Source organism: Lactuca sativa, chromosome 5 (genome assembly GCF_002870075.4).
Source record: "Lactuca sativa cultivar Salinas chromosome 5, Lsat_Salinas_v11, whole genome shotgun sequence".
NCBI lineage: Eukaryota > Viridiplantae > Streptophyta > Magnoliopsida > Asterales > Asteraceae > Lactuca > Lactuca sativa.
Genome location: NC_056627.2, coordinates 176,410,978 through 176,425,784, shown reverse-complemented (window position 1 = coordinate 176,425,784; position 14,807 = coordinate 176,410,978). Strand labels below are relative to the sequence as shown.

The 14,807-nt window shown below is 40.7% G+C and overlaps 1 protein-coding gene across 1 annotated transcript; it reads right to left on the bottom strand.

Moving 5' to 3' along the window:
- Positions 1-359: 359 nt before the first annotated feature.
- Positions 360-3,145, bottom strand: LOC111908649 (uncharacterized). The gene is made up of 4 exons (XM_023904464.1): positions 2,510-3,145; positions 1,537-2,003; positions 606-1,459; positions 360-463 (listed from the first exon to the last, which is right to left on the bottom strand). Exons 1-4 carry the CDS (start codon positions 3,143-3,145, stop codon positions 360-362), a joined length of 2,061 nt encoding a protein of 686 aa, XP_023760232.1.
- Positions 3,146-14,807: the final 11,662 nt, after the last annotated feature.

Sequence of the window (14,807 nt, the reverse complement as noted above, 5' to 3'; positions counted from 1 at the left end):
TATCATCATTGATTTGGAAATCCAGAAACTGAAAAAAAAAAATGATTTATCATACATAAATAGTTCATAGGAAATAGTTAAATTCACCATTTTTTGCCCATTGACCATTTTGCCCTTGGTGGTTGTTTACGTTTTTAGCATATAAGACATAAAATATGACAATTATGGGGGAAAAGAGGAACATAAAGTACATTTTTAAAACCCCACTCCATTAACAAATAAGAGGAATATAACCTGTTAATGGGACATAATGTTATTACATTTCAATAACAAAATACTAGGAGTACTAAATTCCAAGTAACAAAAGTATTACAAAAATACTAGAGTTTTGTCCCATTCCAGCTCCTAAATCTAATATTCTAAATAATCCTTTCAGATGGCTTTCTTGGCTTGAGCTTTTCACGGATAACATGTACATCAATACCTATCCCGCCAACCACATTAGATTGATCTTCCAAATTAGCTACAAAAAAAGTTATGAAAGCATTAAATTTAACATAAGCATAGTATATATATATATATATATATATATATATATATATATATATATATATATATATATATATATATATATATATATATATATATGTATGTATATTTCTTACCATTTTCAATATCAAATTGAGTTTCAGGCACTAGATCTTGAGTTTCGGCCACTCCATCATCTTGAGTTATCGAAACTCCTTCATCAAATTGAGATTCAGGGAATTGCAACATAGGTTCACCTTCTCTCATTTCCATTTCAGCCCTACGTAGTTCTTCCTCAAAATTATCGAACATGTCTATAACTTCATTTTCCATTGATGAATCAAAGATTTCATCAATAAATGAACTTCCTCCTCTACCACCACTTGTACCTGCAGATGATCCTCTTCCACCTCTTACCCATGTTGGTCCTTTTCCGCCACTACCACCACTTGTAGCTGCAGATGGTCCTCTCGGAGGTCTTTCATCAGAGTTTGTTTTTTTAGGCCTACCGGGAGGCTTCTTTTCCTTAGGAGGGGGCACAACCTTTTCATTCTTGCATGTCCTAGCATTGTGCCCTTCTTGTAAACAGTTGTGACACTTCTTTATTTTCCCTTTACCCGAAATGGTTGGATACTTTGTCTGTTTTTCATTCTTGTCTCTTTTTCTTTTAATAGAAGGCCTTCCTTGCATCCTACGTTCTTTTGGGGGCAATAGCTTATCATATGGAGTTTTAACCCATAAATTGCTTCCATTTAAGGGAACAATGGAAGTGCTATAAGTCAACTGATATTTTTCCTTCTTGAACCAATCACTTACATAGTCAAGGAGATTTTTGTGGGTATGGTTTATAGCCGCACATGCATATACACATGGAAGGCCAGACAATACCCATAGCCTACATGCGCATGCCCAACCTTCCAAGTCTACCATATATCCTTCATAACCATTTCTAACCTCCAATAGAGGCCCATTTGGGATAACAATCCAATTCCTAGCAAATATGTAAAGTTAGTATAATATTTTTTAAAATTTATTATAGAACAATCAAATTTGGAAAACAATCTATACCTCATATTTTTGTGCCATTTTCTCATCTTTTTAATTATGTTTGGAGCAACAATAGTTTTCCATGAATTTGTGTTCCTTATCATTGCATCGAACCTCTCCATCACATGAAGTCTAATCTCTTCTAACATAGTTATCAAAGGTTTTCCCCTAGCACCAATGATTGCAGAGTTAAAAGACTCAGATATTCCATTTTCTACAGCCTCACATGCCCTATCTGTTTCAAAATAGGCCCTACACCATGTTTTAGGATTTCTTTTCATGAGATCATCATATGCATCATTATTCAACTTTTTCATCTTTTCCATATTGTTTTTGAACTCTTGATCTGTTGTGGACTTTGCAGCTTGCCAAAATAAGGTTTTATAAATCTCTCCATTGAAACGCTTGTAAAAATTGGCACAAATATGACGGGCACATTGTCGGTGCTCAGCATATGGCATCACCTCCTTTACGGCTTCAAGAAGACCCTGCATTTTAATAGGGGTTGTTTTCACATAAGGGCTATTTTGTCATTTTAAATATGTCAAAATTTGTTTAAAAAGTGTCCAAAAATGTCAACAGGGGCTGTTTTGACATTAGGGATGCTTTGTCATTTGAAATAAGTCAAAGTTTGTTAAAAAGCTGTCAAAAATGTCAATAGAGGCTGTTTTCACATAAGGGTTGTTTTGTGATTTTAAATATGTCAAAATTTGTTAAAAAAAAGTGTCCAAAAATGTCAACAGGGGCTGTTTTGACATTAGGGCTGTTTTGTCATTTCAAATATGTCAAAGTTTATTAAAAAGGTGTCAAAAAATGTCAATAGGGGCTGCTTTCACATAAGGGTTGCTTTGTCATTTTAAATATGTCAAATTTTGTTAAAAAGGTGTCTAAAAATGTGAACAGGGGCTGTTTTGACATTAGGGGCTCTTTTGACATAAAGTTGTTAACATATATCCATATTGGTCAAAATAAGCATTACTAGGTATAAAATTACCTTATGTTGATCTGATATTAAAGTAAGCCCATTTCCTTGAACTGTTTCAATATCTGATTGTAATAATTCAATGAACCACTTCCAATTATCTTTATTTTCTACGTTCACAACCGCCCATGCAATGGGGTAAATTTGATTGTTTCCATCTCGACCAATAGCAGCTAGCAACTCTCCTTTAACTTTCCCTTTCAAGAAACATCCATCTAAATCAATCACCTTACGACATCCTTTCAACCATCCCTCTTTTAAAGCCTTCAAACAAATGTAGATTCTTTTGAAATATTTTGCATCCGGATTGACATTGACTCCAATTTCAACAGTGCTTCCTAGGTTTGATCTTAAAACTTCATTACCGTAATCCCATATTCTAGCATAATGATCAGTTAACTTGCCATCAATTAGTGTAAATGCTAAGGTCCTTACCCTCTCACATTGACCTTTGCTAAGCTTTAAAGAATATCTCTGTAAAAAATCAGCTTTCATTTCTTTGACTTTCGTTTTGGGATTGCGAATTAGGTCACTAAGATAATGGTTAGCAATCCAACTTGGAGTTATCAATGACCCGAGGCTGTATTTACGTGCACAAACATGTTTCTTTTCCAAAGATTTCACTTGCCAAGTTAGTTCATTTCCCATCCAAGACACCCAACATCTAAATGGACACTTATTCTCATCATTTTTTTTGCCATAACGTACTAATATCCTAGAACGATCGCACTTGGCAAACCTCTATTGGTATCCATTAGGCACCGCATAATTTGTTAGACAAAGCTTGAACTGTTCTGGGCTTTCGTATTTTTCTCCCAAGTGTGGTTCCATCATATTCCAAGGGATCCTAGGGTTGTGTACAAGAAATTGGTCCCTAATTTGTTGATATTTATGCTCTCCTTCGTCATATTCTTCATCTGAATGGGTCAATTCAGCATCGTCAGATGATATTTCAGGCAATTCCACTTCACCCTGTACCAAGTCATTCAAAAAAGGATCCCATATTGTTTTGTCCATTGAAGAAGGAACATATTCTTCTTCATTAGACTCGTCATCGGTTCCATTCACACCCTCCGTATAAACTTCACATAATACATTTGAACTTGAAGTCATAGTTTTTGGTTAAAGCTTCCTTGAAGAATCAATGGAAACAACAAAATAAGAACTAGGGGTAAAAGACAGGTTGATGTTCAGATTATGCATAATAGAAATGATCGATTACCTTTTTTTTCGTGTGATTAAGCAACAAATTTCCAGCCATTTCCAAGAAGCTTTCCCTCCTGTATGTAGCTTTCCCTTTCGTTTTTTTTTTTACAGAATGAACGCTATCAGGTTAAAAAAGAACGAATGTAATCCACATAGACTAATAAGAACGGGTAACCTAGGGTTACCGGATAAATGAGATAGGTTACACGGTTTCTGAATATATAATGGTTAAATTGTACCAATTGATAATATAAGGGTTTTTTTATGACAACCCCAAATCTAATTCCGTTACAAATCCCATTTTCACTAACGGAACGTGTCACTATACGTTATTTTATGTAATATTTGGAATCGTCAATATCCGAATATCTAAGTTTATGCATGGCTTAATATTATCAAAAGAAATATAACTCGTATGTGTTAACCCCGTTTAACCTAATAGAGTTGTATTACCTTTTCAACCACTTCACCCGGGTAAAAAGTTTTAACCCAGTTAACTTTAAACATCGGGTAGCCGTGTATCGGGTGCGATTCCCGAGACATATGAAATGAGTGTACACAACATTTGAATACTCTTTTACCTCACACCCACTCTCTCTCTCTCTACTTTCTCTCTCTAGACTCGAAAACGACCCCGATTCCGCTAATTTCCGACTTCCAAACGTAAGTACTCATCCTCTATCTTAATCTAGTCATGCTTCATTGAATTTAGGGGCCAAAAATCATAGAAATCAAGGTCCAAAGAGGAGTTTACGGCCTAAGAAGCTCCTTAGGCCGTAAACCCCCAAAACCATGCCAAAGACCAAGTTTTTCCTTCTTGTAAGTTAGTATACTAATTAAGGTTTATAACTAGAAGAGTTTGGACATTAAAACACAAGGAAATGATGCTTAAAAAGGAGTTTACGGCCCAAGCTTGTGCTTAGGCCGTAAACACCTCAAACACCCCACAAATCCATGATTTAAGTCCCAAAAGATCAATTAGGGTGTTTGGTAATTTAGACATGACAACAAGGAAGGCTTAAGTGCATTAAACATCATCATTTGAACACCAAAAGAGGAGTTTACGGCCAAGGCTAAGCTTGGGCCGTAAACACCCAAAATTTTGTGTCAAATAAGTCCCTAAACTACCCTAATGCATGAAAGGAATTTATCTAAGGCCTTTGGAAGTGTGTTGTACCATTAAACTTCACATTTGAGAACAAAATGAAGAGTTTACGGCAAGGATGTTCTTGGGCCGTAAACTCCCCAAAAATTCATGCCAAATTGTTCCAAACTCACTATAGGGCCTTCTAGGATTTATCTAAGACATATGAGACCATGTTGTACAAGTAAAACCTACAACTTGAAGGATCTATAGGAGTTTACGGCCCAAGAACAAGTCTTGGCCGTAAACACCCCAAAAATGTCACAAATTGTGATGTTTAATCCTCCCCTTTTGGTCCAAAACATACATCACTAAATTAAGGAAGTGAGATAAGGCCCTAAACACACATTTTGGAGTGTCACAAGAGTTTACGGCCAAGCCTAGGGGGCTTACGGCCGTAAACTCCCAATGGGTGGCTTTTAGGCCATAAACTCTAAGAGAGTGAACTCATGGACCCTCCCGTAAATCATTCATGGCCTTGTACCACTCCCGGGAACCCTCTCTAGACCTAAAAACCCCGAAAACGATGCTAGAATGTCCAAATACTATAATGTAAAGCATAAGATGATTAACTTCTTGTAAAATACATATTTCATATGATATTAGGGTCCTAAAAGGTGCTCAAGTGGTTATCTGGTACCAAACGCTCAATCGACACTTTTACCCGATTTACCCGATTCACCCGATTTCCGCGATTTCAGGTGAGTTCATACCCCTTAATGAACCTTTCAAATGTTTTAAATGTTTTAGGGGGGAGATACAAGTTGCTTATAAATGTTTATGTAAAGTTTTACAGAACGAACTCCGCGTTACAAGGATTAATCACATGTGATTCACTACCTTTAGTTCAAATCACATGTGATTTGTCCCTATGCTTTATAAACGGGCTTTACCCTTTTCAAACTATTTTTAAACAGTGAATCAGATTTTAAATGTTCTTTTGGAAAAATACTTTATTTAATCAATTTACTTATAAAATGTAACCACTCTGATATATTTATATAAGTAAGACTTGGAGGACTTAGGACCGATATCTCGCCTTATTTCCTGTTCTTGTTTGATTGTGGGCTTAGGGTAGTAGTTATCCGTCCGACTGTCATTGATTTCTTAGTTATATAATCTGTATATCAGTGTGGGATACGAATGTTACCGCTTTCACTTAATACTAAAGTCACTAACATGCCAAGAACCGTCCTCACTAAGATAACTATAATAGGTATAGTTACGGTTGCTACAACTACATACTCGCTAAGGTCATTTCTATCTACACTATAATGCTCACTATTACTAGACGATACACTAGTAAGAGAATACACTATGATCAATACTAAAAGATTACTACACTATAAAAGTAGAGAAAACACTAAACAAACAATAATACACTAACCCACTACGAGATACTCTATTCGCTATCCACTACGCCCGGAGTTTTCCAGCAGGGAGACGACTCTACATGTATAGACTGTTTCAAAGAAATAAAGAATGCATACTTTTCACAGATTGTCACTTACAATGTATTTTCTGGAAAATATGGGATTTTCTAAGTTTCTACTACTTATGAACATAAATGATACATTTTTAGCACTAATGCTTTGTATACAAAAACTCACACTAAACTCTTATGAACTCACCAGCTTTATGCTGATATTTGTTTTCAAAATAACTTGTATCTTCAGGTCAAAGATAGACAGGTACAGACGCGGCATTTTTGGAGAAGGTGGAACACACAAGACCCATCTCTTATTTTTGATTTACTTTTGGGTGATTGTTAAACATTACAAAACACGCTTGTAATTAAATTCACTATGTAATGCTATGGTTGTATGTTTCTTGTTTCTACTATTATGCAATTGTGATGATACTGTTCACTACGTCATCCACCCCGAAACGTATTCCGCCGCTATCGGTTTTGGGGTGTGACAGATTGGTATCAGAGCATTGTTTATAGTGAATCAAGTATATCAACCTATAAAAGATATACGAACTATAAACACTTCGGGACTAAAACACTCTGACTAAAAATATATACTGTTAAGTATCTAAAAGATCTAACTAAGTATATATATATAGACATCACTATGAAACACAGGAATCAGTATCGTCCTAGAACAAAACGAAAGTATTAAGATTGTTGGGCAGCACAATTGGGTTTAGAGACATATAGTCACATTCAGGATGATGTAGCCTGATCAACTACGTTTTCCTGAGGGTGACTAGCATGTGCCTAAGTTCGGTTGTGATGTTGCAACAAGTCTAAAACTTACCAACAATACCACAATAACGCTAACATGAGAATACTATAGGAGTATTCTGTATCTCTAGATTATACGTATGTGTTAACAAAAAGGGTCGTTACTAGTAGGACAATAGTTGCTAAGTGGATACACCACGATTACGTGTGATTAGGGCGCTATAGACTCAGAATCTGCAGCCTTTGCTTCATTCCCTGTTCTTGTTTGATTGGGAGTCTGAAGTTAGGGTGGTTTATTCGAAGGACTATCTTGCTTCGGTTACATGTAATCGGTATGCACTATGCAAGTATTGGGTCAACTAGTAATGATTCCTCCTATAAGTATCTTAGAATAGTACGTCTGTTAATCCTCTTTTCCCCTTTTCTCGCGTAGATAGCATGGCTGGTTTCCACCTACCCGGTGATCCGTACTTTCCGAACCAGGGCAATGGAGGATGGCTCGAAGAGGAGTCAGACGACGATCACCCTATTCCTTTGGATGATCATCATGCTAAAGGCTTCTCGGATAGCTTGAACTCCGAGCCAGAAGTCAACAACCAACCTCCTGAAGCCCCGAACCCTAACCCCCGACCGGCATTTCAGGGCCCCACTCCTATGTGGGCAATATCCTTGCATCGATGGAGTGAGGAGCAGGATCAGCCCTTGCCTTACAATGGAGACCGAAGCTTCTACAACATAAGCGAAGGAGGATCGGCGGATCGGGTTCTGCCCATTATGATCCGAAGGATTGCCAGGAATGTTGAGCAAGGTCAAGCTGCTATTGGTCGAGTTGTAGAAGTGGATGCCAACTCAAACCTCAACACGGTTCGCATCCGCCAACTCGAAGAAGCCATGGACAGGACAAGGAGGACCAACGAGGCTCTGCAACATCAGCTGGCTGCATCCCGAGCTGAAGTTAGGGAACTCCAAGCACGCCAAAGGACTCATGATCGACACCTTCAAGAAGTTATGCGTCAACTAGCGGATCTGAGGATTCGCCCAACAGGCAACCGTCGCCAGTAGAAGACGTCTAATTACCTCACTCTTTTGTTTAAAGGACTAGCCTTTTATCTCTATGTTCCGTAGGTCTCTTGTCTGTAAACATTCCTAGTTTAAAAGTACTCTAGCTGAACCTCTAAACTGCCAACATTTTCTCTATGGTATGATGTAAGACCTACTGCTAGGTCAATTTTCATGAACTTCTGTTGCATCATTAATACCAGGGTATTGGCAGATGATTTCTCTATTACTATAACTCTTACCCTGGTCTTGGATTATGTCGATTTAATCCACGAAACACTCTATTCATATTCGCAATAGGCTCTTACTATTGTTATCATTTCTATGATCTTCCAGTGAAGGATGCCTCCACGAAAGCGTCCCAGCAGAGGAAGACCTGAAACTCAAACCCCTCCTCCACCACCTCCTCCTCCTCAGTTCGATCCGGTGTTGTTCCAAACGGCTGTGACTGCGGCTGTAATAGCAGCCATGGCCCAAATGAACTCGGGTGATGCGAGCGGTGGAAATTCTAGATTCGGTGAAGTCCACCAACAAGTGAAGGGATGCACTTATAAAGACTTCATGAATCGTAAACCTGCTTTCTTTGATGGTACCGGAGGAATTCTGGCGTTGTCCCAATGGTTCGAAAGAACTGAAGCTGTATTCGAAATGTGCTCTTGTCCCGAAGAGAGCAAAATCAAGTTCGCTACCGCTACCCTCACTAACAGGGCCTTGTCATGGTGGAACGGCCATGTCAACGCACTCTCCTTAGTCACAGCCAATGCCATGGGCTGGGACACTCTAAAAGATCTTATGAGAGGAGAGTACTGCCCTAGGGGCGAAGTTCAGAAGCTTGAGGAAAAACTCTGGAACCTCAAGATGAAGGGGACCGACATAACGGCTTATACGGCCAGGTTTTGCGACTTGGCGGCTATGTGTCCCAACATGATCCCCTCTGAAAGCAAGAAGATTGAGCGTTACATCTGGGGTTTAGTGCCCCCGTATCGAGGAAATGTTCTGGCTTCACGCCCTACCACGTTCGACAGCGCCAAGGAATTGGCCCAGAGTCTGATCAACCACGAAATCTCCTCCACTCCAGCAACAACAACCACAACTACCACTGCACCATCCGGGTCATCTGACAGAAAAAAGGAAACGATGGGATAAGAAGAAAGGCAAGAAGACTCAAACTAACTCCAAGGATCAGCAAATTGTGGCGGTCCATGCTGCCACCATCCCAGCCACACCAGTTGCTCCAGCCCCGCCAAAGGCTTACAATGGAAACTTGCCTAAGTGTCCCAAGTGCCCTTTTCACCACAACGGTCCTTGCCGTGAATTGCAGTGTTCCAACTGCGGACGAAAGGGGCATACTGTCCGATTTTGCAAGGCCCCTCCCAAACCTATCACACAGGTTCCTGGTACGGGAGTGACCCCAACTTGTTATGGCTGCGGTGAAGCGGGCCATTTTAAGAAGAACTGTCCGAAGGCTGCAAATGTTGGAGGAACCGGAAGGTTACTTGCTATCGGTCACAATGAAGCGGTAGCCGATCCCACGATGGTCACGGGTACGTTTCTTCTCAACAACTCTTATGCCTGTGTCTTATTCGATAGTGGTGCTGAAAGAAGCTTCATAGATCAAAACTTTAAACACTTACTCAAACAAACCCCTCAACCACTAAAAGAAACATTCGTCGTAGAAATGGCTAATGGGAAGACAGAAAGCTCTAATGAAATCTATATAGGTTGTACTCTCACGTTAGATGATCACCCCTTTTTAATCGATCTTATACCAGTCTCAATCAAAAATTTCGATGTCATTGTTGGTATGGATTGGCTAAGTCTTCACTACGCCGACATCCTATGCTCCGAGAAAGCCATTCGCCTGAACTTTCCGAATCGAGAGGCCCTATTAATATACGGGGATAAGCCAAGTGCAAACCTTCGTATCATCTCTAGTATCCAGGCTCAGAAATACTTGCGCAAGGAATATCGCGCCTTTCTTGCTCACGTTGTCGACACTAACCAGAAATCGAAAAATCCAAAAGACATTCCTATAGTATGCGATTTTCCTGATGTCTGCCCGGAGGATCTTCTAGGCCTACCTCCCAAATGACAGGTTGAATTCAGGATCGACCTAATCCCGGGAGCTACCCCCGTAGCTAAGTCGCCCTACTGTCTAGCGGCCGCCGAAATGCAAGAACTATCTGGTCAACTCAACGAACTGATCAGCAAGGGCTTTATAAGACCGAGCTTCTCACCTTGGGGAGCTCCGATCTTGTTCGTAAAGAAAAGGATGGGTCGTTTCGGATGTGCATCGATTATAGGGAACTCAATAAACTCACGATCAAAAATCGCTATCCTCTCCCTCGTATCGACGACCTATTCGACCAACTCCAAGGAGCAAGTTAGTTCTCCAAGATTGATCTTAGATCGGGGTACCATCAGTTACGGGTGCTCGAGGAAGATGTTCCAAAGACAGCTTTCCGAACCCGCTATGGGCATTTTGAGTTCGTAGTGATGCCCTTTGGACTGACTAACGCCCCCGCAGTATTCATGGACTTGATGAATAGGGTATGTCGTCCATATTTAGATCAGTTTGTCATCGTCTTTATTGACGACATACTTGTCTACTCTCGAAGCGAGGAAGAGCACGGAAATCATTTACGATTAGTCCTGGAAACCCTGCGATCAGAGAAGTTGTATGCGAAGTTCTCTAAGTGCGAGTTTTGGATCTGGAGAGTTGAATTCCTAGGGCACGTGGTCAGTGAAGAAGGAATCCACGTGGATCCCTCCAAAATCAAAGCTATTGAGAACTGGGCAGCACCAAAGACGCCTACGGAAATTCGTCAATTTCTAGGCCTCGCTGGCTACTACCGTCGATTCATCCAAAATTTCTCTCGAATTGCGAAACCTCTCACCACGTTAACACAAAAGGGTGTACCATTCGACTGGGAGGAGAAACAGGAGAAGGCATTCCAGACCCTGAAGCGAGCCCTATGCACCGCACCAGTATTATCCCTTCCCGAAGGGACATAAGATTTCGTCGTATACCGTGATGCATCCAATCAGGGGCTCGGTTGTGTCTTGATGCAACGAGGCAAGGTTATCGCCTATGCCTCGAGACAGCTAAAAAACCATGAAGTCAACTACACTACTCACGACCTTGAGTTAGGAGTGGTCGTCTTCGCACTAATAATCTGGAGACACTACTTGTATGGGACGAAGAGCGTGGTGTACACTGATCATAAAAGCCTCCAACATATACTAAACCAAAAAGAACTCAACATGAGACAGCGTCGATGGGTCGAGTTACTTAACGATTACGACTGTGAAATTAGATATCATCCAGGGAAAGCCAACGTAGTAGCGGACGCCCTGAGCAGGAAAGAATATTCCGGACGAAGGACCAAGTCGTTGACAATGACTATACATTCACATCTATCCACGCAGATCAAAGAGGCTCAGCTGGAAGCTTTAAAGCCTGGAAACATGACAGGAGAATCCCTGCGTGGAATGGATAAAAATCTGGAGGTTAAGGGTGACGGAGCCTATTACTTTATGGACCGAATCTGGACTCCGCATCATGGAGGCTTCAGAGATTTGGTTATGAGGGAAGCACACAAGACTCGTTACTCCGTCCACCCGGGTTCAGATAAGATGTATCTGGATCTCAAAAAGCTATACTGGTGGCCGAACATGAAATCGGAGATCGCTACCTTTGTAAGTAAGTGCCTTACTTGCGCGAAGGTCAAAGTAGAATGTCAAAAGCCATCAGGACTCCTCCAACAACCGGAAGTACCAGAATGGAAGTGGGAGCGAATCACAATGGACTTTATCACCAAGCTGCCCAAGACAGCAGGTGGATTAGATACCATTTGGGTCATCGTTGACAGGTTGACCAAGTCTACCCACTTTCTACCCATCAAGGAGACGGACAAGATGGAAAAGCTCACTAGAACTTATATAAAAGAAATAGTGCGATTGCATGGCGTCCCTATATCTATTATATCAGACAGAGATAGTAGATTTACCTCTAGATTTTGGCAATCATTACAAAAGGCACTAGGGACGAGGCTGGACATGAGTACAGCCTACCATCCGCAGACTGATGGACAAAGTGAGAGGACGATCCAAACCTTAGAAGACATGCTGCGAGCTTGTGTGATCGACTTCGGGAAATCGTGGGATATACACTTGCCTCTTGTGGAGTTTTCCTACAACAATAATTATCATACGAGCATCAAGGCAGCTCCCTTCGAAGCCCTCTACGGCCGGAAATGCAGATCCCCTTTGTGCTGGGCCGAGGTGGGAGACACTCAGTTAGCTAAAGGACGAGTTCCTGACAGCGCCCTCACTGGTCCAGAGATCATTCGAGAGATGACCGAGAAGATTGTACAAATACGTGAACGACTAAAAGCCGCTAGGGATCAACAGAAAAGCTACGCCGACAAACGAAGAAAACCCTTGGAATTCCAGGTGGGAGACCGGGTCCTTCTGAAGGTCTCGCCCTGGAAAGGCACGATACGCTTCGGGAAGCGTGGAAAGTTAAACCCGAGGTACATAGGGCCTTTTGAGATTCTTGCCAGAATCGGCCCTGTAGCTTACAAACTAAACTTGCCCCGCGAGCTAAGTAACATACATCCTACCTTCCACGTCTCAAACTTGAAGAAATGTCTATCTGATGAGACTCTCGTGATTCCCCTCGACGAGATCGAGATGAATGAGAGCCTCAACTTCGTGGAAGAACCAGCGGAGGTTTTGGATCGTGAAGTAAAACGAACGAAACAAAGCCGCATCCCAATTGTGAAGGTTCGGTGGAACGCCAAGCGATGACCGGAATTCACTTAGGAGCGCGAGGATCAAATGAAACTCAAATACCCTCATCTCTTCGCTTAGTAGTATTGTAATATCGTATCTGTTTGTATTCTAAATTTCGGGACGAAATTCCCCTAACGGGGGGATGATGTGACAACCCCAAATCTAATTCCGTTACAAATCTCATTTTCACTAACGGAACGTGTCACTATACGTTATTTTATGTAATATTTGGAATCGTCAATATCCGAATATCTAAGTTTATGCATGGCTTAATATTATCATAAGAAATATAACTCGTATGTGTTAACCCCGTTTAACCTAATAGAGTTGTATTACCTTTTCAACCACTTCACCCGGGTAAAAAGTTTTAACCCAGTTAACTTTAAACATCGGGTAGCCGTGTATCGGGTGCGATTCCCGAGACATATGAAATGAGTGTACACAACATTTGAATACTCTTTTACCTCACACCCACTCTCTCTCTCTACTTTCTCTCTCTAGACTCGAAAACGACCCCGATTCCGCTAATTTCCGACTTCCAAACGTAAGTACTCATCCTCTATCTTAATCTAGTCATGCTTCATTGAATTTAGGGGCCAAAAATCATCGAAATCAAGGTCCAAAGAGGAGTTTACGGCCTAAGAAGCTCCTTAGGCCGTAAACCCCCAAAACCATGCCAAAGACCAAGTTTTTCCTTCTTGTAAGTTAGTATACTAATTAAGGTTTATAACTAGAAGAGTTTGGACATTAAAACACAAGGAAATGATGCTTAAAAAGGAGTTTACGGCCCAAGCTCGTGCTTAGGCCGTAAACACCTCAAACACCCCACAAATCCATGATTTAAGTCCCAAAAGATCAATTAGGGTGTTTGGTAATTTAGACATGACAACAAGGAAGGATTAAGTGCATTAAACATCATTATTTGAACACCAAAAGAGGAGTTTACGGCCAAGGCTAAGCTTGGGCCGTAAACACCCAAACTTTTGTGTCAAATAAGTCCCTAAACTACCCTAATGCATGAAAGGAATTTATCTAAGGCCTTTGGAAGTGTGTTGTACCATTAAACTTCACATTTGAGAACAAAATGAAGAGTTTACGGCCAAGGATGTTCTTGGGCCGTAAACTCCCCAAAAATTTATGCCAAATTGTTCCAAACTCACTATAGGGCCTTCTAGGATTTATCTAAGACATATGAGACCATGTTGTATAAGTAAAACCTACAACTTGAAGGATCTATAGGAGTTTACGGCCCAAGAACAAGTATTGGCCGTAAACTCCCCAAAAATGTCACAAATTGTGATGTTTAATCCTCCCCTTTTGGTCCAAAACATACATCACTAAATTAAGGAAGTGAGATAAGTCCCTAAACACACATTTTGGAGTGTCACAAGAGTTTACGGCCAAGCCTAGGGGGCTTACGGCCGTAAACTCCCAATGGGTGGCTTTTAGGCCATAAACTCTAAGAGAGTGAACTCATGGACCCTCCCGTAAATCATTCATGGCCTTGTACCACTCCCGGGAACCCTCTCTAGACCTAAAAACCCCGAAAACGATGCTAGAATGTCCAAATACTATAATGTAAAGCATAAGATGATTAAATTCTTGTAAAATACATATTTCATATGACATTAGGGTCCTAAAAGGTGCTCAAGTGGTTATTTGGTACCAAACGCTCAATCGACACTTTTACCCGATTTACCCGATTCACCCGATTTCCGCGATTTCAGGTGAGTTCATACCCCTTAATGAACCTTTCAAATGTTTTAAATGTTTTAGGGGGGAGATACAAGTTGCTTATAAATGTTTATGTAAAGTTTTACAGAACGAACTCCGCATTACAAGGATTAATCACATGTGATTCACTACCTTTAGTTCAAATCACATGTGATTTGTCCCTATGCTTTATAAACGAG

Coding starts and splice junctions, on each gene's coding strand:
- LOC111908649 (XM_023904464.1), bottom strand. CDS start 3,145: ATGGGAAATGAACTAACTTGGCAAGTGAAATCTTTGGAAAAGAAACAT. Junction 1,460..1,536: donor AAATGGCACAAAAATATGAG/GTATAGATTGTT, acceptor CATATTTGCTAG/GAATTGGATTGTTATCCCAA. Junction 464..605: donor TCAATTTGATATTGAAAATG/GTAAGAAATATA, acceptor CTTTTTTTGTAG/CTAATTTGGAAGATCAATCT.